Genomic DNA, 27,388 nt, shown 5'->3' with positions numbered 1-27,388 from the left:
CCGGTCACCTGCGCCTTTAAGAGAGAGGGCGGGTGGAGGAAGGGGAGGTCCTTTAAGAGAGAGGGCGGGTGGAGGAAGGGGAGGTCCTTTAAGAGAGAGGGCGGGTGGAGGAAGGGGAGGTCCTTTAAGAGAGAGGGCGGGTGGAGGAAGGGGAGGTCCTTTAAGAGAGAGGGCGGGTGGAGGAAGGGGAGGTCCTTTAAGAGAGAGGGCGGGTGGAGGAAGGTGAGGTTCTTTAAGAGAGAGGGCGGGTGGAGGAAGGGGAGGTCCTTTAAGAGAGAGGGCGGGTGGAGGAAGGGGAGGTCCTTGGCCGGCACACCGGGTCCCTGGCTGTATGTGAATTGGTAGTATAGTAGTATAGTATAGTATATATATACATATATATAGTATAGTAGTATAGTATAGTAGTATAGTATAGTATATATATAGATATATATATAGTATAGTAGTTTGGTAGTAAACAAACCCAACCTGCCTTCGTCTCCTGTGTCGTTGTTTTCCTCACTTCCACATTGGTGACCCCGACGTGATAAAGAACTATGTCGAAACCCGAAGAAAGCAACGGCTGCTCTGCAATGCCTGGACCGAGCGGGGCTGGAGGAGCTGTAAGCGTCTGCACCGCGACCATCAAGTTGCCCGAATCTTGGCAGCGCAACCCGCGGCCGTGGTTTCAGCACATGGAAGCCCAGTTCCAGCTAAGAGGAATAACGCAGGACGTTACGAGGTACTTCCATGTGGTGGCGGCGTTGGATGCCTTGACGACGGCCAGAGCGATGGCACTGCTAGAGGCTCCACCGGCTGTACGACGCGCTCAAAGCATTCCTGATGAAACTTTTCGAACTGTCGGAGCTGGAGAAAGCAGACGGCCTGCTGTCCCTTAACGGCCTAGGGGACAGCAGGCCGTCCGAGTTGATGGAGAGGATGCTGGCTGTGCTGGGTTCGGCTGATCCCGCATTCCTGTTTACTCACATTTTCCTGCGGCAGCTTCCAGCGCCTGTGCGCACTGCGCCAGCCTGCTCCCCCTTCTCCGCCTCAAAGGACCACCGCCAGCTGGCTGCGGAAGCACACAGGATTTTCCTTGCCAATCGGCAGCAGTTTGTGCACGCACTGCTCCCTACCCATGGCGTTTCAACCCCGCCGACCCCTTCGGAGGACACCTTCGGCACCGCAGCCACGGTGACGGCCCGCCGCCAGCGCGACGACGGGTTGTGTTATTACCATGCCAGGTTTGGAGCCAAGGCTAAGCAGTGTCGCCAGCCATGCAATTTCGCGGGGCAGGGAAACGCCAGGGCCAGCACTCATTAGCAGCTAGGGGTGCTGGCCGTGACTGCAGGCTGCTGTTTGTCACCGACTCCATCTCCGGCCGGCGTCTGTTGGTCGACTCGGGCGCCCAGCGCAGCTTCCTGCCAGCTCAGCCTGTGGACACCATGGCTGGCAGACACGGCCCGCGGATGGACGCCGCCAATGGCACGCCTATACGTACCTACGGCGCCAGGTATGTGGAGGTGTGTTTCGGCGGGCGGCGCTTCGGCTGGGACTTGGTTATGGCCGCTGTGTCTACACCGATCCTCGGCGCGGACTTCCTCTGTGCCTTCAGGTTGCTAGTGGATGTTACGAACTGCCGCCTGATGGATGCTGAGGCCTTTGCTACATACCCCTGCACGCTTGGAGGGGTGGGGGGGCTCTGCCTGTCACACACATTCGCCACAGGGGATCCGTATCAGCGCTCACCGGCCGAGTTCCCTGTCCTCACCACACCCACGTTCTGGTCGGCAGTGGCTAAGCACGGCGTGGAGCACCACATCACCACCGTCGGCCCTCCAGTCTACGCTCGGCGCCTCGACTCCGCAAAGCTGGCGAGGGGCCAGGGGGGAGTTCACCACCACGGAACGCCTCGGCATCGTGCGCCGCTCCAACGGCCCGCGGGCCTCCCCCCTGCAGCCTTACGGACAGCAGCTGGGCCGACCGCCTCCCGTGGGTCACGCTTGGTCTTCGCTCTGCTCCCAAGGAGGACCTCCAGACCTCCTCCGCCGAGCTGGTGTAGGGCCAGCCACTGCCAGCTCCGGGGGAGTTCCTCCCAGAGGCCGCGTCCCCCTGGTCGGCCGACTCTCATCAGGCGGGGTCCCGGGGCGTCGCTGGGGCCTTGGTCCCCATTCCGACATCTCGCCACTGCGCTCCCCGGGCCTACGTGCCCAAGGACCTGCTGTGGGCCAGACACGTCTTCATCCGCCGCCACAGCCATGGGACTCCCTCACAGCCCCCATACGGTGGACCCTTCCGCGTCCTGGAGGCGGAGCTAAGAGCTTTGTGGTGGACCTGGGGGGTGACCCCGGCCCCGGCTCCGCCCCCGGCCCCCCGGCCCCCCTCCGCTCCGCTCCGATTAGACGTATACATTACATACAATTAATACATAACAATTAGAATAAAGTAGAAACCATCTAGTAGCACCAACTTTATTTTATTTGTTTAAAAAACGACATATTACATCATACAGAATTTACCAATAGAGCGATCACTAAAGATAGAAATGTAATAATTACTGATAACTGAGGGATTTATTGAGCATCACTGAAAACACACCTTTTTAAAATAGCTTTCATCATCAAACTCTCCTCATCTGAACAATTCATCTTTCTAACTGTGGAGGAAGCCAAAGATATGATATGGAGGATAATGAATTCCCTGTTGCATAAAAAAAGAACGTGTGTGTGTGTGTGTGTGTGTGTGTGTGTGTGTCAATACAACTGACTCAGAGAGACTGAGATACCAGAAGTCGTTAACCCAAACCCAGGGAGGAGGTCCTCCTGGGTGAAGGAGGTCCTGAAGGTGTGGATGTGTGTCAGTGTGTCTGAGGACCCTCCTCCACCTGGGGACACTCTGTAGAAGGACAGAGTGCCAGCAGGCCGGTCCAGATACACTCCTACTCTGGTAGAGCCAGCGGGGGGGAGACGGATGGCTGTTGGTATATCGTTGTGCCGGGCAGAGTAATCGTCATCATAACACTCAAGACTCCAGGACTTGTTGTTCGATCCAAGCTCACTGTCATCACCATCTCCTCTCCTTGTGATTCCTCTGTATGTCACTCCTACTATAACACCTCCTTCCCTCTCTACCTCCCAGTAACAGCGACCAGTCAGAACCTCTCTTCCCAACACCTGGTGCCAGCAGTCAAATCTCTCTGGGTGATCAGGATACGACTGCCACTCTTTAACCCACGTCCCCTTTCTGTTGTCCTCAGACAGAGAGAGTTGTCTGCAGGCTGTGTTTGGGTCCAGTGTGAGTTCACAGGCATCTGAGGGGAGAACAAGACACCGTTACCAGGGCCGGTTCTACACTGAATTGTGCCCTAGGAGAGACTCCGCCCGAGCGCCCGGGCTCATTCATGCAAATGAGCTGCTGCCCATTGACCAATCAGCTGTCAGAGTGAACCACAGCATGGAGGAGAAGTGATTGTTGCCGTTTGCGGACTCCCTGAGCTCTATATCTATATAATAATAATAATAATAATAATACATTATATAATATATAGGTATCTATATAATATATCTAATATCAGGGCCAAAAGCTATGTGCGCCTCTGATGATATTATGAATCATAAAGACTGCGTCTGACGTCTCTGGTACTTCCACAACAAGTAAAGACTCGTAGTGGGGGTTATCTCGGCCATGGTTCAGGAGAATTGGGGGAAAGGGACTTTGGCTTTGACTCTCTGAAGTCCGGATTGAACCGCGACATGGAGGAGAAAGGGATTGTGCTCCCGGAGCTGAGCTGCCGGACTGCCGCCGAAGCTCCCCCGCCGTACTCCCGGAGCGGGGCTGCCGGACTGCCGCCGGAGTTCTGGCGGCAGTCCGGGAGCTCCGGCGGGGGAGCTTCTCCCTGCCAGGCGGTCACATCTATTTCTGTATGGAATCTCCCTGCTTCTGAAATGCGCGGACATCTCCGCCCAGCGCTCGCCCGCTGGTCCAGGTCCACAAAATCGTATCTATACTCTGATTGGAGGGGGGTGGGGAAGTGGGTGGTAATATGCAAATGTACCCCCCCCCCCCCCTCCTGTGTAGGAGGGGGCGCCGAAACTGACTCGCTCGTTTGGTAACTGTAGGCGGGGTACTTTCAGAAATGCATATCTCACTCAAAAAAGCATGTACAGACTTATTTCAAAGTTTGTATGCGTGTGGCAGCACCAGAGACCCAAAACAACAGCCCAAATCCCAGGAAAAGTGTTGTTTTCATAATATGTCCCCTTTAACACACTCACTGTTAGAGTAGCACTACTAATAACATGCGGTCTGGTAGCGTTTAAATGGCGGCTATTGTGACACGGTTTCAGTATCGGTATACCGTACTGCGACACTATGAGGGGCTGTTCCGTTATTATAGGGCAGACTAAAGGGCTCTTTATGGTTCCACGTCGACGCAACGACCCCGCAGACGCTTCCACACAGTCCTGAACCTTTCTGGTCCTGCGTCGGGTTTTAGTGAGCGGACCAATCACAGCCCTTGCGGCTGCGTCGCCTCGACGGAAGGTTACAATTTTTGGGAGGCGCACGTCAGGCCCTCGCGGTGGACGCAAGGAGGGTCCGCAAGGACGTAAGGGGTCCGTCACCCCCTTGCGTTGCGTGAACGTGGGACCATAGCCAGCCCTTAACAGTCCTCCGCTCTCTGTTCCCTACAGGCTGCTTGTTCCCGCCGCCGTCCTGTGGGCGGGGCATCGGATATTGTCGTTATTATTATATCCTACCTTATCTCCCAAACAATGTAAGACCTGCCTTGTGTTTCCCTGAATGAAAAGCACTCGGGGCGTCCTGTCTGGGCCTTAGATCTACTAAAGCACTGGTCCTGTCTGGGCCTTAGATCTACTAAAGCACTGGTCCTGTCTGGGCCTTAGATCTACTAAAGCACTGGTCCTGTCTGGGCCTTAGATCTACTAAAGCACTGGTCCTGTCTGGGCCTTAGATCTACTAAAGCACTGGTCCTGTCTGGGCCTTAGATCTACTAAAGCACTGGTCCTGTCTGGGCCTTAGATCTACTAAAGCACCGGTCCTGTCTGGGCCTTAGATCTACTAAATGGGATGGAGGGGGGGGGGGTCCTCGCTGGGCGGCCCTCACACGTAGCATCGGAGCTACAAATCATATCGGGTTAAAAATCATTTTGGTGGGTGTTCATAAAAACTTACTTTACGCCAGTTTGGCCGGTGATGCATGAGGCAATCTCAGAGCCACTCTACACGGCATTTCAGAATGTTAGTAAACAATAGCCGTAAGGACACTTCAGAATGTTTGTAAACAATAGCCGTAAGGACACTTCAGAATGTTAGTAAACAATAGCCGTAAGGACACTTCAGAATGTTAGTAAACAATAGCCGTAAGGACACTTCAGAATGTTAGTAAACAATAGCCGTAAGGACACTTCAGAATGTTAGTAAACAATAGCCGTAAGGACACTTCAGAATGTTAGTAAACAATAGCCGTAAGGACACTTCAGAATGTTAGTAAACAATAGCCGTAAGGACACTTCAGAATGTTAGTAAACAATAGCCGTAAGGACACTTCAGAATGTTAGTAAACAATAGCCGTAAGGACACTTCAGAATGTTAGTAAACAATAGCCATAAGGACACTTCAGAATGTTAGTAAACAATAGCCGTAAGGACACTTCAGAATGTTAGTAAACAATAGCCGTAAGGACACTTCAGAATGTTAGTAAACAATAGCCGTAAGGACACTTCAGAATGTTAGTAAACAATAGCCGTAAGGACACTTCAGAATGTTAGTAAACAATAGCCGTAAGGACACTTCAGAATGTTAGTAAACAATAGCCGTAAGGACACTTCAGAATGTTAGTAAACAATAGCCGTAAGGACACTTCCGGGTGGCAGAACGCGAGCGGCTGCCACTGACCTGAAGCCATCCAGCCGGCTACTGTGAACATAGTTACATAGATAAAACCATTGTTGATCTGGAGTTGAAACGATGACGTAAACAATATTAATATAATATAATATAAGTTATATTTATATATATTAATGAGACGTCCTGTAGCACCCCGCAAGAAGAAAATCATTCATTCAAGCCATTGACTCTGTTTTCTGGATCGCTCTGCCCTGGTCAAATGACATGGAAGGGTTTGTTTACTAGTGGTGCCATCGGAGAACGCTTCGGCTTTTGCCACCCGGAAGAACGAATTGTGACGTCATGGTGAATTGTCGTACTGTTCTCGCTCCCTGGGCAGTACTGACTACATTTCCCATGAGCACTGTGGTGATGCTACGTGATGTTGTGTGGGGCGCGCCCCACTGGTGGGGAATAGAGACGTGCAGGTGGGGCGCGACAAACGGGAGGAAGTGTCACTGAAAACTCCATGTTTCTTATGGTAGGAGCGAAAGCTTGACAGTAGGGCTGGGCGATATGGGCCAAAAGTCATATCTCCTATTTTCAAGCAGAATGTCGATATAAGATATATATCAATATTTGTTCATGCAATAAAATAGGTGCCGTCGCCGCGCTCCAACTGGTCGTTCTATATCGGGGGCGCCGCGTCGCTGTGCTCGTTAACCTGCCTTGCCGATTGCAACTCAATCCTAAATTTGGGTGTAGGCCAGGGTAGCTAAACATTTTAAAATGAGTCCGTCAAAAACAGTCGGAGCAAGATGTTGCAAATGCATGTTTCGCGCTGAAGGGGATTTAAAAAAGTGAGGCGAGTGGTGGAAGAGCGGGGCCGGGGCAGAGTGTGTGTGAGCCAGAGGCAGAGCGGAGTGGAGAGAGATGAGCAGAGCAGAGTCCTGCACGCCTCTTATTTGCAAACCCGCACCCGTCCTTACCCGCAAAACTTAAAACCACATCCGACCCGTGTTCCGACAGTAGCGCAAATTACATTCCGCACCCGACCAGACCCGCTATAAATTGATACCAACGCCCGACCCGCACCCGAAGGAAAATCAGACACATAAGATGGAACGCCGGGGAATTACACCAGTGGTGTTTGGCGTGGTGCTTTAGATTGCCGTGCAAAAAAGCACATCATCCACTGTGGACGGTTTTAGTTGACTCCTCCGCTCCTGAATAGGCATCAGATCCAGCACCGGAGAAGTCTCGCTCTTTTTTCTTTCAGCTGCACTTTTATTTTCTCTATTGTTGAATTTGATGCAAGTCATGACACAGCTACACTTTTATTTTCTCTATTGTTGAACTTGCTGTTATTTGATGTTATTTAGTTAGAATTTAGATACAACATGATGTAACTTGATGTTACTTCAATACATTTGGAAATGTTAAGCTTGGCGTATTTCATTAGCATTGTGTTGGGGCGATGGGGGCAGGTGGGGCTTGAAAATCCCCCCTTGTCCAAAGTGGGGGATGACCGAAAAAGTTTGAGAACCACCGCGTTAAACTAAACGCGGCGGTGGTTGGTTGGACAGACGTCTGGGGGCGAGAAGGGGAAGGAGGCAGGGGATGACATTGAGAATATCAACAACAAATATCAACAAAAAATTTGGCTAGTGGAAATTCTGATTGGCTGGTAACTTTAGAAAGTTACCAGCCCAATTGGCTGGTAATCAAAAAAGTTAATTTCGAACCCTGCACACGGGGTCAAACTCGCACACGTTTCAGCCCTCGTACGGCTGGCCGCTCACGGTTAATATTTCTTAATGCTGCGTAACATTCACTAGGAAGCAAATATCAAACGAGAACGAAATATAGATTATTGTAGAATATAATTATTATACATCAACAGTTTGATGAAGGTGATGTCCACCATCATCTTCATTCCCAGGATGATTTGACTGAACCGACGTCACCTCCTGCTGTGTGGATGGACTTTCCATCTCTATAGTTAGTGTGTGTTGAGATGAATCAAACTAAACAGACACTTACATCTCTGTGGAGCTGGTTTCATCCTCCACTCTCCACCGTGCTCCACACTGGGGAGACAAAGAGAGAGCAGCATGTTGTCTTTAGACAGGGAAACATTATTCACATGTTAACAAAGAGAGAGCAGCATGTTGTCTTTAGACAGGGAAACATTATTCACATGTTAACAAAGAGAGAGCAGCATGTTGTCTTTAGACAGGGAAACATTATTCACATGTTAACAAAGAGAGAGCAGCATGTTGTCTTTAGACAGGGAAACATTATTCACATGTTAACAAAGAGAGAGCAGCATGTTGTCTTTAGACAGGGAAACATTATTCACATGTTAACAAAGAGAGAGCAGCATGTTGCCTTTAGACAGGGAAACATTATTCACATGTTAACAAAGAGAGAGCAGCATGTTGCCTTTAGACAGGGAAACATTATTCACATGTTAACAAAGAGAGCAGCATGCCGTCTTCAAAAACTGAAATATTAACATAACTGTTGTTTCTAAATGAGAGCACATTATCTAGTTATATAACAGTAACATGTTCCACTGATCCTTGTAGGAGACATTGTCCCTGAGTGGTGAGCTGTCCTCTCCATACCTGAGAGTGTCCAGTCTCCAGCGTGGATCCTCCAGTCCAGCAGAGAGCAGCGCAGCTCCTGAGTCTCCTGGGTGATTGTAGCTCAGGTCCAGCTCTCTCAGATGGGAGGGGTTGGAGCTCAGAGCTGAGGCCAGAGAAGCACAGCCTTCCTGTGTGACCAGGCAGCCAGGCAACCTACACACACACACGCGCGCTGTCACGCTCACACACACACACACACACACACACACACACACACACACACACACACACACACACACACACACGCACACACACACACACACACACACACACACACACACACACACACACACACGTTCAACACATGTTGAACCATTGTGTAAAAATGTCTTGATAACAGGGAACAGACCAGTGTAAATGTATTGGCGAGAATCAACAGCTATTGAACTTCAACTTCAACAATCATTTACACACTGAATAACTGAATAATATAACATGAATCTTATTATATCAACAAAAATGGTGACTTGAAATCGGTCAAATGTCTTCTGATATGGAACATTGTGGCGTAACTGTTTGCACATTATGTAAAACTGCCATTTTAATTATTAATACATTTCATACCACAATTAGTTTGATTGTTTTGACTTGATTGACTAAAACTGACCTGAGAGTTTCCAGTGTACAGTGTAGACTCCCCAGTCCAGCAGAGAGCAGCTTCACTCCTGAATCCTGCAGATCATTGGTACTCAGGTCCAGCTCTCTCAGACTAGAGGAGTTGGAGCTGAGAACTGAGGCCAGAGCTTCACAGCATCTCTCTGACAGATGACAGCCATTCAGCCTTCAAACGTGGAAAAAAAAAAAAAGGTAACAGATTTAAATCAAACATAATTTATTGTTTTTTATGAAATGATTAAATAATAAAAGTTTAACTTGCTTAAACTTTTGGAATGTAAATCCAAAGTTAAAATGTGTCTGATTAATGTTATCTCTGCATAAAATGTGTCTTCATTGAACCCTTTTATGCAGATTCTGTTATTCTACTTTACTAATTATAAACTATCACTTTCTTGTTACAGTCATTAGTAGATGGCATATGTAATGTACAGTTTGCACATTATGTAAAACTGACCTGAGAGTTTCCAGTGTACATTGTGGACTCCCCAGTCCAGCAGAGAGCAGCTTCACTCCTGAATCCTGCAGATCATTGGTACTCAGGTCCAGCTCTCTCAGACTAGAGGAGTTGGAGCTGAGAACTGAGGCCAGAGCTTCACAGCATCTCTCTGACAGATGGCAGCCAGTCACCCTTTAAACAATATGCAGTTGTTTTAATTATACATAAATTATACATCTATAATGTTTTATGAATGATGAAACAACTGCAAAAACGTGTCTTCAAAGAAACTTTTTAAGAAGAGTCTGTTATTCTACTTTAGGGCTCTACACTCACACAAACGGACAGGAACATGTTACTCTTCAGAACATTTTTAACAGACAGTTAAACTACTGTCTTTTGAAAATATTCACATAATCAACTAACCCTAGTTGAATATGTAATTTAAGACATTTTTAATTCATACAATCATCGCTAGATCGTTGTTTCACACGACAGTCAGTACCTCGTCCCTGGTCCCTCCTAGTGTCTACATTGTTGAGTCCTTGTGCTCCGTCGCTCGCCCTAACAATCTCCTCCCTGTACAGTGTCACTGACCCCTCCCCTGTCTGACTACCCTCCTGTCACCGACCCCTCCCCTGTCTGACTACCCTCCTGTCACCGACCCCTCCCCTGTCTGACTACCCTCCTGTCACCGACCCCTCCCCTGTCTGACTACCCTCCTGTCACCGACCCCTCCCCTGTCTGACTACCCTCCTGTCACCGACCCCTCCCGTCTGACTACCCTCCTGTCACCGACCCCTCCCCTCTCTGACTACCCTCCAGCCTTCAAGCCCCAAGTCCCTCCTTTACATATTTGTGTCCCTCAGTAAAGACCCTTTGATTTACTGTCTGTCAGCCTCACTCTGTGTGAGCATTTGGGTCCACTCGCTCTACTTCCCCTTAACAGCTGCTCAGACGGAGCTTCACAGAGGAGGGGGGTGCCCCTCGGTCGTGACGTCAGACTTCCTCGGTAAAGGTCTGACGTCACGTAAAGAACGCCACCTGCGTTCAGCAGAGTGGAACGTTCACGGCATGTTTTGGGGAGAATGGCAAAAACATAGGATTTGACCCCTTTTCTCTCTAAATTGGGGACTTATTTCAGTAACAGTGATACAATGGCATGGATTACTATATTGAAGATCATATGAAACATATTCAAACTTGTTAAATCACAAAAACAGCACATTTATTTTTGCCATAAAATCTTATCTCAGAATTCTGAGATAATTAACACAGTAATTCAGAAAAAAGAGTGGATTATTATTCCATAAAAACTCAGAATTCAGAGTTAATTATGTCATTAATTCAGAAAAACAAGAGCAGAAAAAAAATTCTCAAGTGAATTTCCAAGTATGTTAGGTGGCATGCATACAATGATTACGTCTAGGCTTGTGACAACTACTACACTATTTAAGAATCAGCTGAATGTCTGCTGATAGTAAAACTTTATTATGCACTTTAAGTAAACTGACCTGAGAGTTTCCAGTGTACAGTGTGGACTCCCCAGTCCAGCAGAGAGCAGCTTCACTCCTGAATCCTGCAGATCATTGGTACTCAGGTCCAGCTCTCTCAGACTAGAGGAGTTGGAGCTGAGAACTGAGGCCAGAGCTTCACAGCATCTCTCTGACAGATGGCAGCCAGTCAGCCTTTAAACAATATGCAGTTGTTTTAATTATACATAAATTATACATCTGTAATGTTTTATAAATAAAACAACTGGAAAACGTGTCTTCAAAGAAACTTTTTAAGAAGAGTCTGTTATTCTACTTTAGGGCTCTACACTCTGTGGCAACCCCGATCGTCGGCGGTGTAGGGTTTCTTAAAACACACGCTGAAACAGGGTGGCGGTGCAGCGGTTTTATTACTTGCAGCTCACAGAAAAAAGGAAAATCATACAGCAACTCAGGTACTTCCCCAGCGGGGCAAACAAAAAAAAGGAATGCGTCTCGGATTCGGGTCCGTTCGGGAGGGCGGCGTGGAGCTCGCTCCCGGCTTCCACCTTGTCTCTTACCGCGTCCGTCTTCCACTCGACTTTCTCCCCCGTCTCCCGCGTGCCCGGCCCTTAAAACCCCTCTCCCCTCTGGCCCCCCCAGGTGATCCCAATGTCCCTGATTGTCTGGGTCTGCTCGATGAGCCCTCTAGCGCCGCCACTACAGCACATATCTCCCGCGGACGGCCGCCCCGGGTGCTGGCGCGGATCGTCCACGCCAGACAGCGCAGGGTTGCCACAACTCACACAAACAGACAGGAACATGTTACTCTTCAGAACATTTCCAACAGACAGTTAAACTACTGTCTGTTAAAAATATTCACATATTGAACTAACCCTAGTTGAATATGTAATTTAAGACATTTTTCATTTTTTTTATTTAATCATCGCTAGATCGTTGTTTCACACTAACAGTCAGTACCTCGTCCCTGGTCCCTCCTAGTGTCTACATTGTTGAGTCCTTGGGCTCCGTCGCTCGCCCTAACAATCTCCTCCCTGTACAGTGTCACCGACCCCTCCCCTGTCTGACTACCCTCCTGTCACCGACCCCTCCCCTGTCTGACTACCCTCCTGTCACCGACCCCTCCCCTGTCTGACTACCCTCCTGCCACCGACCCCTCCCCTGTCTGACTACCCTCCTGTCACCGACCCCTCCCCTGTCTGACTACCCTCCTGTCACCGACCCCTCCCCTCTCTGACTACCCTCCAGCCTTCAAGCCCCAAGTCCCTCCTTTACATATTTGTGTCCCTCAGTAAAGACCCCTTGATTTACTGTCTGTCAGCCTCACTCTGTGTGAGAATTTGGGTCCACTCGCTCTACTTCCCCTTAACAGCTGCTCAGACGGAGCTTCTCAGAGGAGGGGGGTGCCCCTCGGTCGTGACGTCAGACTTCCTCTGTAAAGGTCTGACGTCACGTAAAGAACGCCACCTGTGTTCAGCAGAGTGGAACGTTCACGGCGTGTTTTGGGGAGAATGGCAAAAACATAGGATTTTAGCCCTTTTCTCTCTAAATTGGGGACGTATTTCAGTAACAGAGATACAATGGCATGGATTACTATAGTGAAGATCATATAAAACATTAAGACTTGTTAAATAACAAAAACAGCACATTTATTTTTGCCATGAAATCTTACCTCAGAATTCTGAGATAATTAACACAGTAATTCAGAAAAAAAGACAGGCTTATTATTCCATAAAAACTCAGAATTCTGAGTTAATTATGTCATTAATTCAGAAAAACAAGAACAGAATTCATTTTCTCAAGTAAATTTCCAAGTATGTTAGGTGGCATTCATACAATGATTACATCTACGCTTGTGACAACTATTCCACTACTTAAGAATCAGCTGAATGTCTGCTGATAGTAAAATGTTATTATGCACATTAAGTAAACTGACCTGAGAGTTTCCAGTGTACAGTGTGGACTCCCCAGTCCAGCAGAGAGCAGCTTCACTCCTGAATCCTGCAGATCATTGTTACTCAGGTCCAGCTCTCTCAGACTAGAGGAGTTGGAGCTTAGAACTGAGACCAGAGCTTCACAGCATCTCTCCGACAGATCACAGCCAGTCAGCCTTTAAAAAATATGCAGTTGTTTTAATTATACATAAATTATACATCTATAATGTTTTATGAATGATGAAACAACTGGAAAACGTGTCTTCAAATAAACTTTTTAAGAAGAGTCTGTTACTCTATTTTAGGGCTCTACAGTCACACAAACAGACAGGAACATGTTACTCTTAACAGATAGTTAAATTACTGTCAATTAAAAATATTCACACAACTAACCCCAGTTTAATATGTAATTTAAGACATTTTAAATGTATACAATCATCGCTAGATCGTTGTTTCACACTAACAGTCAGTACCTCGTCCCTGGTCCCTCCTAGTGTCTACATTGTTGAGTCCTTGGGCTCCGTCGCTCGCCCTAACAATCTCCTCCCTGTACAGTGTCACCGACCCCTCCCCTGTCTGACTACCCTCCTGTCACCGACCCCTCCCCTGTCTGACTACCCTCCTGTCACCGACCCCTCCCCTGTCTGACTACCCTCCTGTCACCGACCCTTCCCCTGTCTGACTACCCTCCTGTCACTGACCCCTCCCCTGTCTGACTACAGTCCTGTCACCGACCCCTCCCCTGTCTGACTACCCTCCTGTCACCGACCCCTCCCCTGTCTGACTACCCTCCTGTCACCGACCCCTCCCCTGTCTGACTACCCTCCTGTCACCGACCCCTTCCCTCTCTGACTACCATCCAGCCTTCAAGCCCCAAGTCCCTCCTTTACATATTTGTGTCCCTCAGTAAAGACCCTTTGATTTACTGTCTGTCAGCCTCACTCTGTGTGAGCATTTGGGTCCACTCGCTCTACTTCCCCTTAACAGCTGCTCAGACGGAGCTTTACAGAGGAGGGGGGTGCCCCTCAGTCGTGACGTCAGACTTCCTCGGAAAAGTCTGTCGTCACGTAAAGAACGCCACCTGCGTTCAGCAGAGTGGAGCGTTCACGGCGTGTTTTGGGGAGAATGGAAAAAACATCGGATTTGACCCCTTTTCTCTCTAAATTGGGGACTTATTTCAGTAACAGTGATAAAATGGCATACATTTTTAACATATAATATATTGTTAATACATTACTATATTGACGATCATTTAAAACAAATGACGACATTTAAACCAAAGAAGATGTTGGGTTCACTTTTCATTGAATAAAAATGTATCTCTGAATTCAGAGTTAATTATGTCGTTAATTCAGAAAAACCAAGTATGTTAGGTGGCATGCATACAATGATTACGTCTAGGCTTGTGACAACTATTTAAGAATCAGTTAAATGTCTGCTGATAGTAAAACTTTATTATGCACATTAAGTAAACTGACCTGAGAGTGTCCAGTGTACAGTGTGGACTCCCCAGTCCAGCAGAGAGCAGCTTCACTCCTGAATCCTGCAGATCATTGGTACTCAGGTCCAGCTCTCTCAGACTAGAGGAGTTGGAGCTGAGAACTGAGGCCAGAGCTTTACAGCATCTCTCTGACAGATGACAGCCATTCAGCCTTCACACAAAATAAAGAGACAGGAACATGTTACTCTTCAGAACTGATATCACTTTTAACATTTATAAAAATAAATAAAAAATCTTTGTACCATATAACTATGTCTCTGTATACTTATATTTGTTATAAGTAATTTAATTTGTTATGCCTGGACCAACAGACATGTATTGTAGATGTTTATATTATTCTAGTATTATTGTGTTGCATGTGTTGTAATACAAGGTCTTAGAACACATAAATAAATGTTTTGTATATTATTATAACCTTTAACTTCTAGTATTATGTGTATTGTACATGTGTGCATGTTATTAATGAACCTACAGAGATGGTTTGTATATTATTACAACTTATATTCTAGTATTATGTATACTGTGTTGTGTATTGTAATACATGTTATTAGTGAACCTACAGAGATGTTTTGGAGGCTTTGACTACTGGCAGCAGCCTCAGAAGACCCATCTCTAAAGCAGAGTATTTCTTCAGGTCAAACACGTCCAGCTCCTCTTCTGATGATAGTAAGATGAAGACCAGAGCTGACCACTGAGCAGGGAAGAGAGACTCTCTGGAGACACTTCCTGATTTCAGGAACCGTTGGATCTCCTTCACTAGAGAACGGTCGTTCAGCTCATTCAGACAGTAGAACAGATTGATGCTTCTCTCTGGAGAGAGATCTCCACCTATCCTCTTCTTGATGTAAGACAGTGTATTCTGATTGGTCTGTGAGCTACTTCCTGTCTGTCCCAGCAGGCCTCGTAGGAGATTCTGATTGGTATCAAGAGAGAGGCCCAGGAGGAAGCGAAGGAACAAGTCCAGGTGTCCGTTCTCACTCTGTAAGGCCTTGTCCACAGCCTTCTCATAGAAGAGATCAGATTTATTTACAATAAGAGAAGAACACCTGGAGGTTGGTTGTTCTTCTGAGATCTGATTGACACCAGTGTCGATGAAGGTCTTAAAGACATAAAGGGCAGCCAGAAACTCCTGGATGCTCAGATGGACAAAGCAGAACACCTTGTCTTGGTACAGCCCACACTCCTCTTTAAAGATCTGGGTGAACACTCCTGAGTACACTGAGGCTGCTCTGATATCGATGCCACACTCTGCCAGGTCTGCCTCATAGAAGATCAGGTTGCCTTTCTCCAGCTGGTTAAAAGCCAGTTTTCCCAGAGAAACAATGATCTCCCTGCTCTCTGAACTCCAGTGTGGATCTGTTTCAGCTCTCCCATGATACTTCCTGTCCCCCTGTATGGACTGAATCCTCAGGAAGTGGCTGTACATCTGAGTCATGGTCTTGGGCATCTCTTCCTCTCCATGGGTTGTTTTGAAGAAGTCCTCCAGAACTGTAGCAGTGATCCAACAGAAGACTGGGATATGACACATGATGTAGAGGCTTTGTGATGTCTTGACGTGGGAGATGATCTTGCTGGCCAGCTTCTCCTCTCTGAATCTCTTCCTGAAGTACTCCTCCTTCTGTGGGTCGGTGAACCCTCTCACCTCTGTCACCATGTCAACACACTTAGCAGGGATCTGATTGGCTGCTGCAGGGCGTGTGGTTATCCAGATGCGAGCGGAGGGAAGCAGGTTGCCCCTGATGAGGTTTGTCAGCAGCACGTCCACAGAGTTGGACTCTGTGACATCAGTACAGGTCTCGTTGTTCTGGAAGTCCAGAGGAAGTCGACACTCATCCAGACCATCCAAGATGAAGACAACTTGGAACCGGTCGTATCTGCAGATTCCTGCTTCTTTGGTTCCAATAAAGAAGTGATGAAGAAGTTCCACCAAGCTAAACTTTTTATCTTTCAATAAATTCAGCTGTCTGAAGGTGAGGGGAAATATGAAGTCTAAGTCATGGTTGGTTTTGTCTTCAGCCCAGTCCAGAGTGAACTTGTGTGTTAAGATGGTTTTACCAATGCCAGCCACTCCAGTTGTCATCATTGTCCTGATTGGTTTATCTTGTCGAGGTAAGGGTTTAAAGATGTCTTCACATCTGATTGGTGTTTCCTCCTTGGCTGGTTTCCTGGAAGCTGTTTGAATCAGTCTGACCTCATGTTCCTTGTTGACCTCTCCACTGCCTCTCTCTGTGATGTAGAGCTCTGTGTAGATCTCATTCAGAGGTCTTGACTCTCCTGCTTTAGCGATTCCCTCAAACACACACTGGGTCTTCTCCTTCAGATGAGACTTGATTTTACGTTGGCACTCAGCAGCAACACTTTCTACATTAGAAAACAAAATAAGAATTTATCTATCAAATTATTACTGCTGGTTTTTTACTTCTAGTGCCCTGTTTAAAAAGGGGCACTAGTGATCATATATCAAAATCTGTTTTCAGAATAAGAGTATCTTACTGCTCCTCAGTGTGTCGGCCAGCTCCTCCAGCTTCAACTGCTTCATGCAGAGCAGTGTGATGTCTTCTACTCCCTCTCTGGCGCGCCTCCTCTGCTCCTCTTCCTCACCATCCACCTCCTCCTCCTCCCTCTGGCTCTCTGAGCATTGTGGGTAATCTGGGTAGAGAACCCTCCAGAGCTTCTCCACCTCCTTGTCTAGAAAAGTGTGTGCGTTCTCCTTGATCCGCTGGAACAGAACAAACATCAATGAGAACTTTACTGTGAACTAACTGAGGACATCAGTGTGTCTGTCCTGGATTCACGTCCTGCTGGTCTGAAGAGGGAAGCCTGGAGACTGTTAGCTCCAGGAGAGATGTTGTTCACATGTCATTCATGACTGAACTCAGTGTTGTACATTTACACACCTTCAACTCTGTGTGCTGCTGCTGTACAGACGGACCACTGGGAACCTTTGACCTCCTCTGGTGTCTGTGGAGAACAAACACACACACACACACACACACACACACACACACACACACACACACACACACAAAGTCCTGTTTTTTATTGCAGAATAACAATATGTCAAATTGGTTGAGATGAGATTACTGACTGTTGATGTACAGGCTCCAAAATAATTTGTTTATCCTGACCTTGTTCCTTTATTTATATATGAATCAATTAATCTATACCTTTATTCTTCTTTTACATAGAATTGCATTGAAATTAAACTTGGAATGCTAATTTAGAACTACCATATTGACCTGAATATAAGACAAGGTTTATTTCCTGGAATTGCGTCTGACAAAGTGTGGTTGTCTTGTGTTCGGGGTCTAGACTTTTAAAAGTCGATCTACATTCCGTCTTCCTGGTGATGAATGCCTTTCATTTGACCGACTCCTTGTGGTTCCATGCTGCTTCCCTTTCCCCGTAGGAGCTGGGCCCTAACAGTTACCGTACTTTGAGAGAAAGTCTTTTGTTTGCTCTTTTCTTTGTTGCGGTGTGCGAGCAAGGTTTGGGGAAAACAAACTGTTTTAATTATTAGGATTTTCAAATAAAATGATTTTCTTTATAAAAAGTGATTTGATCTTAAAAAAATATTTTTCCAGAAACGACTCTTTAAAAAGTGGGGGTCGTATTTTGTATTTTATCCAAAGAGACTTGTGACAGAAAGTGAGTGAGCTGGAGGTACGAGGAGCAGGGTCCTCTTGCTGAAAGACGTCAACTCCAGTAGTGCTCAGGCTGAAGAACAACTGATCCATATTCTGATGACAAGCCGGGGGAGAAACAGTTCTGATGAACTCAGATATGGGTCGGATATCAAGTGGTCTGTTTCATCGTCTGTTTGAAACTCCTACCTCTCCTCTCTGGAGGGGCGTCCATCTTTAAACACAACAGGTAGAACCATAGAGCGGTCACTCTTCATGGAGACACAGCTGGGTCCAGGGGAGTCTGCTCCCTCCTGCTGCCCTGGGCTTCAACACACACACACACACACACACACACACACACACACACACACACACACACACACACACACACACACACACACACAAAGTCCTGTTTTTTATTGCAGAATAACAATATGTCAAATTGGTTGAGATGAGATTATTGAATTTTGATGTACAGGCTCCAAAATAATTTGTTTATCCTGACCTTGTTCCTTTATTTATATATGAATCTTTTCTTCTTTTACATAGAATTGCATTGAAATTAAACTTGGAATGCTAATTTAGAACTACCGTGTTGACCTGAATATAAGACAAGGTTTATTTCCTGGAATTGCGTCTGACAAAGTGTGGTTGTCTTGTGTTCGGGGTCTAGACTTTTAAAAGTCGATCTACATTCCGTCTTCCTGGTGATGAATGCCTTTCATTTGACCGACTCCTTGTGGTTCCATGCTGCTTCCCTTTCCCCGTAGGAGCTGGGCCCTAACAGTTACCGTACTTTGAGAGAAAGTCTCTTTGTTTGCTCTTTTCTTTGTTGCGGTGTGCGAGCAAGGTTTGGGGAAAACAAACGGTTTTAATTATTAGGATTTTCAAATAAAATGATTTTCTTTATAAAAAGTGATTTGATCTTAAAAAAATATTTTTCCAGAAACGACTCTTTAAAAAGTGGGGGTCGTATTTTGTATTTTATCCAAAGAGACTTGTGACAGAAAGTGAGTGAGCTGGAGGTACGAGGAGCAGGGTCCTCTTGCTGAAAGACGTCAACTCCAGTAGTGCTCAGGCTGAAGAACAACTGATCCATATTCTGATGACAAGCCGGGGGAGAAACAGTTCTGATGAACTCAGATATGGGTCAGATATCAAGTGGTCTGTTTCATCGTCTGTTTGAAACTCCTACCTCTCCTCTCTGGAGGGGCGTCCATCTTTAAACACAACAGGTAGAACCATAGAGCGGTCACTCTTCATGGAGACACAGCTGGGTCCAGGGGAGTCTGCTCCCTCCTGCTGCCCTGGGCTTCAACACACACACACACACACACACACACACACACACACACACACACACACACACACACACACACACACACACACACACACACAAAGTCCTGTTTTTTATTGCAGAATAACAATATGTCAAATTGGTTGAGATGAGATTATTGAATTTTGATGTACAGGCTCCAAAATAATTTGTTTATCCTGACCTTGTTCCTTTATTTATATATGAATCTTTTCTTCTTTTACATAGAATTGCATTGAAATTAAACTTGGAATGCTAATTTAGAACTACCGTATTGACCTGAATATAAGGTTTCTTTCCTGGAATTGCGTCTGACAAAGTGTGGTTGTCTTGTGTTTGGGGTCTAGACTTTTAAAAGTCGATCTACATTCCGTCTTCCTGGTGATGAATGCCTTTCATTTGACCGACTCCTTGTGGTTCCATGCTGCTTCCCTTTCCCCGTAGGAGCTGGGCCCTAACAGTTACCGTACTTTGAGAGAAAGTCTCTTTGTTTGCTCTTTTCTTTGTTGCGGTGTGCGAGCAAGGTTTGGGGAAAACAAATGGTTTTAATTATTAGGATTTTCAAATAAAATGATTTTCTTTATAAAAAGTGATTTGATCTTAAAAAAATATTTTTCCAGAAACGACTCTTTAAAAAGTGGGGGTCGTATTTTGTCTTTTATCCAAAGAGACTTGTGACAGAAAGTGAGTGAGCTGGAGGTACGAGGAGCAGGGTCCTCTTGCTGAAAGACGTCAACTCCAGTAGTGCTCAGGCTGAAGAACAACTGATCCATATTCTGATGACAAGCCGGGGGAGAAACAGTTCTGATGAACTCAGATATGGGTCAGATATCAAGTGGTCTGCTTCATCGTCTGTTTGAAACTCCTACCTCTCCTCTCTGGAGGGGCGTCCATCTTTAAGGTTAGGAGGACGACTCATAGACCAGTCACTCTTCATGGAGACACAGCTGGGTCCAGGGGAGGCTGCTCTCTCCTGCTGCCCTGGGCTTCAACACAACACACACACACACACACACACACACACACACACACACACACACACACACACAAAGAGAATGCACATCACTATAAACACTGCTCTGATTATTGGATGTGAAGTCTAGAGAGATGACCCTGAATCAACAGAATTTGAAGGTTTAAAAGTATTTATTTTCTCCTGCCTTGTTGTGTCTGATAAATAGAGTCTGATTACACCCAAATGTTTTCATCTTCCGTTTAAAACTCCTACCTCTCCTCTCTGGAGGGGCGTCCGTCTTTAAGGTCAGGAGGATGATTCATAGAGCGGTCACTCTTCATGGAGACACAGCTGGGTCCAGGGGAGTCTGCTCTCTCCTGCTGCTCTGGGCTTCAACACACACACACACACACACACACACACACACACACACACACACACACACACACACGCACAGCTTTTACTCAGACTAATGATGGTGTCATGAAGAATCTCGGCTAAACTCTGAGATGGACAGCCACAGACAGCTAGAGAACTGCTCTGATTCATAGATCTGAAGTCTGGAGAAACGACACTGCATCAACAGAGTTTGAAGGTCCTCAACTATTGAGTTTGACTTGTTGTATCTGATCAGTAGAGTCTGGTTACAACCAACTGGTCTGTTTTCATCGTCTGTTTGAAGCTCCTACCTGTCCTCTCTGGAGGGGCGTCCGTCTTTAAGGTCAGGAGGTTCACCCATAGGGCGGTCACTCTTCGGGGGGGTCTGCTGGCAGGGTCCAGGGGGGTCTGCTGTCTGCTGCTGGACTTTTTTGGATCTTTTTTTGCTGAGATTTAAATGTTTTATTGTTTTTCAACAGACGTAAATAATCAGAGGTGTGTGATTGACAGCTTCAACCAAAATTAAAGACACACATGCCTTATATGTACGCACACACCAAATGACATAAACAATAGTCAATGCATAAAGCATAAAAGATATTACGACAACAATGGAAATACGAAAAATTAAGAGAGAGAAAGAAAGTCTGGTGGCCTGAGTAACTTATTACATTATTTGTTTACAATATGAGTGATGTATAGCATATAGTCATCATATTTAAAGTTAAACGCTGGATGTAATGGATTCATGAGAAGTCATATTCAATTATTTATGCAGACTTATTCTCATTCTCACATATTCTCACATTGTCACTTTTGACTTCACCACGGTATAACGTACATCAACTGCAACGTCTTTATCTCAGAAATAGACGATAGATGCACTGATACCTGATTATTTTCAAATGTATTCATTTCATCTATGGACAGGAAGTACTCATCCCGCAAAATTCATATTCAAATGATTTTCTTAGACATAATAATCATCTCACATTTCATGTTCAAAGGATTTCACTTGAATTATGAATAAAAGCTTTTAATGATAAGGCTCTTGGAGACTGGAACAACCTACCAACTCCTTTATAACATTTGAATATCATAGGAGTTATATTTAAAAGTTCTCTTATCACTCACACGGCTCCTAACTCCTGCTCTTAACGGTCTAACTATTCACTGTTGTTATACCACGGGTGTGTGTGTTTGTTTTGGTCCCTTCATAATTAGTCTAATTGTAACCATGTCTGCTCTTTGTTGCATATTGTATTTCATGTTGTGTTTTTTGTCAGGACCCCCTCGAAAACGAGATGCTACGTCTCGAGGGGTTCCATCCTGAAAATAAAACTTTCATGAGCTGGAACCGTCCTTCTCGCTGTGTTCATGTGTAAATAGGTTCTCCTCTCCCCTCCATGGAGCGTTCTAGTAGAGGAAGGTTCTCAGGAGGCCAGCTGGCCTAAGGAAGAGTTCCATGTAGAGTCTGGGCTGCAGACCCAGCCCTCCACCCCCTGACTTTAGTTTACATCCCAACATGACCAGTGGCTCATCAACCTGCTGCTGGGCTGCTAGATGGTAAAGTGTGGAGGGGTCCTCTCATGTATACAGTCCAGTGGAGGAGGGACTCTCCTGACCCAGGATGGTTCTGGAGGGTAGAAACAGCCTTCCAGAACATTGGAACATTGTTCTCTCCCAGAAGATATGACCTAGTGCAGTAGTTCTCAACCTTTTTTCAGTGATGTACCCCCTGTTAAATATTAGTCAGTCAAGTACCCCCTAACCAGCGCAAAGCATTTTTGGTTTGGCCTTCTTTGCCACTTGTCCCTCCGTGTTTTCAAAAGAATTGCTGCTACGCTTCAACCATGACTCCATCGTTGATCCAAGTGATTGACAGGTGATGCCAGGTGGCATATGACAGGTTGGGTCGAACCATCCTGGTATGGGGGAGACTCTGAGTTTTAAGGATAATGAAATCGAATAGCCTACAGAATATAAAATTCATTTTATGAACTTATACTTATATTTTCCTGAAATATCTATTCAATAATTATTTTGTAATAAGGATTTCTGCATGGATGCTACTTTTTAAATATATGGATATTTTAAAATCTCTCCCCTGGAGTGCCTTCACGTACCCCCATTTGAGAACCACTGACCTAGTGTAGCAACGTTCTGGTGCAGTAGCTCAGGAGGTAGAGAGACCCTGGCTCCTCCTAGAGTGTCGCGGTGTCCCTGGGCAAGACGGCCCACCCTAACTGCTCTCCACGAGCTGGTTGTGGCCTTGCATGTCGTTGACATATGAATGAATGTATGAACGGGTGAATGTTGGCAATAATTGTAAAGCGCTCTGAGTGGCCACTGGTTAGCAAAGCGGTGTATTAACGCAGTCCATTTACCATTTAGCATCTGGTGGCCCCTCCAACAATCAAGGGGTCTAACAACCTGCTCCATCTAGCTTGGACCGGTCCAGTACACATGATTTAGGGTTTTAACCTGAATCATCCTGATCAGACTTCTCTTCACATGTTATTCCCATTACTGAGAATTCTTAGCCACTCAGCAGTGATATATCGTGACACCTTTATTAGTCTGACATCTGAGATGGACAACAGTCACAGACAGTGAGAGATCCTCTTCTTACCTCTTAGCTTCAATCCAGCTGCAAACTTTCTGGGGCAGAGTGGTTTTGGAGGTAGGACCCCCCTCCTCTCTCTCCTCATCCATAGTAGACCGGAGACCAGTAGTCCTACACAAACACAACATAAACACCGGCAGGAAAAGCGCATCACAGCTCGACATTCAAAGCCATCTATTTGTAATATCATCAAACTAGTTTGTGATGCTCAGTGAAATAAGAGTGTGATGCTATCACCAAATGTCCAGTATTTACAACAAGACTATGTGGTCTGTTTCATTGTCTGTTTGAAACTCCTACCTCTCCTCTCTGGAGGGGCGTCCATCTTTAAGGTCAGGAGGATGACCCATAGAGCTGTCACTCTTCATGGAGACACAGCTGGGTCCAGGGGAGTCTGCTCTCTGCTGCTGCTCTGGGCTTCAACACAACACACGCACGCACGCACGCACGCACGCACGCATGCACGCACGCACGCACACGCACACACACACACACACACACACACACACACACACACAGCTTTTACTCAGACTAATGATGATGTCATGATGTATCACTGCTGCGCTCTGAGATGGACAACAGTCACAGACAGTGAGAGATCCTCTTCTTACCTCTTAGCTTTGCTCTGGCGGCCATGTTCCCCAGACAGAGTGGTCTTAGAGGTAGGACCCCCCTCCTCTCTCTCCTCATCCATAGTAGACTGGAGACTAGTCCTACACAAACACAACATGTTGTTTTTCAAAAATATATACATTTTTGTCATTTAGGTTGAGATGAGAGTACTGATTGTTGTGGAGATGTTTGGATCAAATACACTAATAAATATTCGTATTATGATCAGAAGCACTGCCTTTAATTTGCACATAAACACAATCAACAATGAGTGTCTATATTTTATGGTGTGTTGAATGTGTGTGAAAGTACGCTGAGAGAATATAAACGTGTTTTAAGGCCAATCTATACCAATGTAAGGAGCTATTGAAAATACAGGCGACCATGAGCAACATATTCACACCATTTATTAATTTACACATTGGTGGTGGTTAGTGAGGTCCCCCTTCACTGTAAAGCGCTTTGAGTGTCTAGAAAAGCGCTATATAAATTCAAATAATTATTATTATTATAATTATTTATGACATACTGTATAAAAGGGTTTGATGGCAATCAAATGGCAGTTATCAAATATCAAATCCATTGAAGGGTTAGATCAGGAGTGTGTGTATCTGAGTGCTATTGATTACTAAAATACAGGTGCCCATTGTTGTTCGATTGTGAAAATCTGTGAGTGCTTCTGATTACAATAAAGTGGTATTATAGATATTTCGTCCTGTCATTTAAATGAGATTGCAGTCATATTTCTGCATGCACCTTTTAGACCAGGGGTGTCAAACTCAAATATACAGTGGGCCAAAATTGAAATCTTGGGCAAAGTCGCGGGCCAATTACATTACATTAATTCGGGACATTGCATTATAAAAGGGTCCGCGGGCGGAATAGTTGACGCGCCAGGTTTTACGCGCCAAGGCGCGCGTCAACGCGTTAACGCTGAAATGCGATATACCGGCGGGCCAGTTCTGATAGACATTAGATATTGTCTGGAGGGCCCAAATTAAATTACACTGCGGGTCGGATTAGGCCCGCGGGCCTTGACTTTGACAGCTATGTTTTAGACGATCCCAAAACACCGGCAGGAAAAGCGCTTCACAGCTCGACATTCAAAGCAGTCTATTTGTAATATCATCGAAATAGTCTGTGCTGCTATCACCAAATGTCCAGTATTTACAACAGGACTAGTCTGTAAGGAATCGGTCCTGCTTTAAAGGTGCTATTGGGTTTTTCAAAGCGGAAAAAGGCGAATGTCGAAACACACTAATTTGACCGCGCGCGCGCGCGCACACACACACACACACACACACACACACACACACACACACACACACACACACACACACACACACACACACACACACACACACACACACACACACACAGAACGAGGTGGCCTCGAACATGGGGTTGAGGAAGAGGAAGTCTGGCCTCCACAGAGCGAGACGGAGCGGACCGTTACTTCAGCTGCACGGTGAGCAGCCTGGAGCTTCGACTGTGTTGAGCACGTCTGAACAGATCATTGATCATTAGATCATTGATCATTAGATCAGTACCATGATGAGCAGAACAACACGTCTTACCTGTGAGGAGGAGGAGGAGGAGGAGGAGGATGATGAAGGTGGTCGGGTTCTTGAGCTGATGTCGCACTTAAAGAATCGTCTGCACGGATGATTCTTACGAGTTCAAATGTAGTTCTTACAAGTACGAATTAAAACATAGACATCTTACATTATTAATCCCACTAAACTAAACTCTACTCTAAACTCTAATCACAGTAATAATGTCAATCTTACGAGTTCGAGTTGAACTTCTGCCGTCAGTCGCCCAGTCCATTAAAAGGAGAACAACTTTGTTGCATTCAACAAAGTTTTACTTTCGAGGGCTTTTCTTTTCCTGTGGATGCTTAGGGATCGTCTAAAAAGTGCATACAGCAATATGATCAATCTCATGACAATCTCATTAAAATGACAGCACGAAACATGTTTAAAACTATTACAATTGTGATCAGAAGCACTCCCTTTAATTTACACATCCACACAATCAACAATGAGTATACAATATCAGATATTTTATTAATAAATAACACACAGATGCACACTCCTGATCGAACCCTTTATTTGATACGATTTTTCATAACCCAGTTATCAAAAGTATAGGTACTTAGATTCATGTAACTGGTTGACTCTTCAACAGTATCTAGACCGCGGCCGTCTCAGCCATCACAGACCTGTACCTTACTTGATCTGTTGAATTGGTCCATTCTACAGTAACGGTAACAACACAACAGAGCAATCACTCACATTTCTTCCTCTTCGGAAAAATACGACCAAAATATAAACCATCCGTGACATGAGCGACGTTTAGAAAAGACCTGTTCACCTGTGATGGACAGCTTCCTGTTCACCTGTGATGGACAGCTTCCTGTTCACCTGTGATGGACAGCTTCCTGTTCACCTGTGATGGACAGCTACCTGTTCACCTGTGATGGACAGCTTCCTGTTCACCTGTGATGGACAGCTACCTGTTCACCTGTGATGGACAGCTACCTGTTCACCTGTGATGGACAGCTTCCTGTTCACCTGTGATGGACAGCTACCTGTTCACCTGTGATGGACAGCTTCCTGTTCACCTGTGATGGACAGCTACCTGTTCACCTGTGATGGACAGCTTCCTGTTCACCTGTGATGGACAGCTATGGACAGCTATAGGCGTTTGATACCCAGAAATCCATTAAAGTCCTTCAGTGGTTATTTTAAAATGGTGATATTATGATTTTTGGGGGTTAATAACTGCATTTGGGGGTTCTACTAGAATAGGGCTACATGCCTGTATGATAGTTTGACAGCAAGGCGTGCTGGTGCCCACAGGTGGGAGGGTCCTGTGGGCAATCGCTCTGACCCTATCGCTGAATATTTCCCTCAATATATGATGTATTGAAGAATTGAATAAAACATGTTCTCCATTTTATTTTACATTACACTGTACACAACAATTCCATTGCCATCTATGACGGCTTTGCCTGTAAAGTGGTGCATTTGACAATAAAATAACTTGACTTGACTGTACACTTACCATTATCCCTACCAGGAATAAAGATACAAATGGACTCATTACCTCCTGCCTACTCTTAGTATTCACATTACATAGAGTCCTTCCCATTTGACCTCTATCCCATCCACTCATATCATCAGCAGCAGCCCCTCGAGATAGAGATGGAAATAAATCTCGCCATGGGGGCTTCTCGGGCGTGGTCTCCGCCCAGCCACGAGGGCGGGAAGGCGGGCCGCTCCGGGCGCGCTCAGTGCGAACACTGCGGCGAGACGTTCTACCCCTCGGCCAATCGGAGGGGCCGGTGCCAGGACGCGCCGGACGCGGTGGGCGGCGGCGTGCGGCGGGTCAGCTGCATGTGGCCGACAGCAT

General features: G+C 46.0%; 2 protein-coding genes across 2 annotated transcripts in view; both read right to left on the bottom strand.

The window, feature by feature from the left end:
- Positions 1 to 2,437: 2,437 nt before the first annotated feature.
- Positions 2,438 to 17,196, bottom strand: LOC311350626 (NACHT, LRR and PYD domains-containing protein 3-like; the record flags this gene model as incomplete). The annotated part of the gene is made up of 10 exons (XM_084470691.1): positions 2,438 to 3,289; positions 7,870 to 7,916; positions 8,457 to 8,630; positions 9,085 to 9,258; positions 9,550 to 9,723; positions 11,046 to 11,219; positions 12,961 to 13,134; positions 14,437 to 14,610; positions 15,020 to 16,820; positions 16,953 to 17,196. The coding sequence occupies 10 exons, from the start codon at positions 17,194 to 17,196 to the stop codon at positions 2,733 to 2,735; spliced, it is 3,693 nt and encodes a 1,230-aa protein (XP_084326817.1). The 3' UTR covers positions 2,438 to 2,732.
- A 1,092-nt stretch (positions 17,197 to 18,288) lies between these two features.
- Positions 18,289 to 27,388, bottom strand: part of LOC311350625 (uncharacterized protein) — a gene marked incomplete at both ends in the record, with an annotated part of 53,991 nt that continues 44,891 nt past the window's right edge. The window contains 7 exons of the mRNA XM_084470690.1: positions 18,289 to 18,409; positions 19,281 to 19,397; positions 20,270 to 20,386; positions 20,629 to 20,745; positions 21,045 to 21,179; positions 23,366 to 23,470; positions 23,660 to 23,776. Coding sequence (XP_084326816.1) covers positions 18,289 to 18,409; positions 19,281 to 19,397; positions 20,270 to 20,386; positions 20,629 to 20,745; positions 21,045 to 21,179; positions 23,366 to 23,470; positions 23,660 to 23,776 — 829 coding nt within the window. The remainder of the gene's footprint in view (positions 18,410 to 19,280; positions 19,398 to 20,269; positions 20,387 to 20,628; positions 20,746 to 21,044; positions 21,180 to 23,365; positions 23,471 to 23,659; positions 23,777 to 27,388) is intronic.

Source organism: Micromesistius poutassou (genome assembly GCF_964030765.1).
Source record: "Micromesistius poutassou genome assembly, chromosome: 7".
In the NCBI taxonomy this organism is placed as follows: domain Eukaryota; kingdom Metazoa; phylum Chordata; class Actinopteri; order Gadiformes; family Gadidae; genus Micromesistius; species Micromesistius poutassou.
Note: the sequence above shows the minus strand (reverse complement) of the source record. Positions and strands in the feature narration are given on the sequence as shown.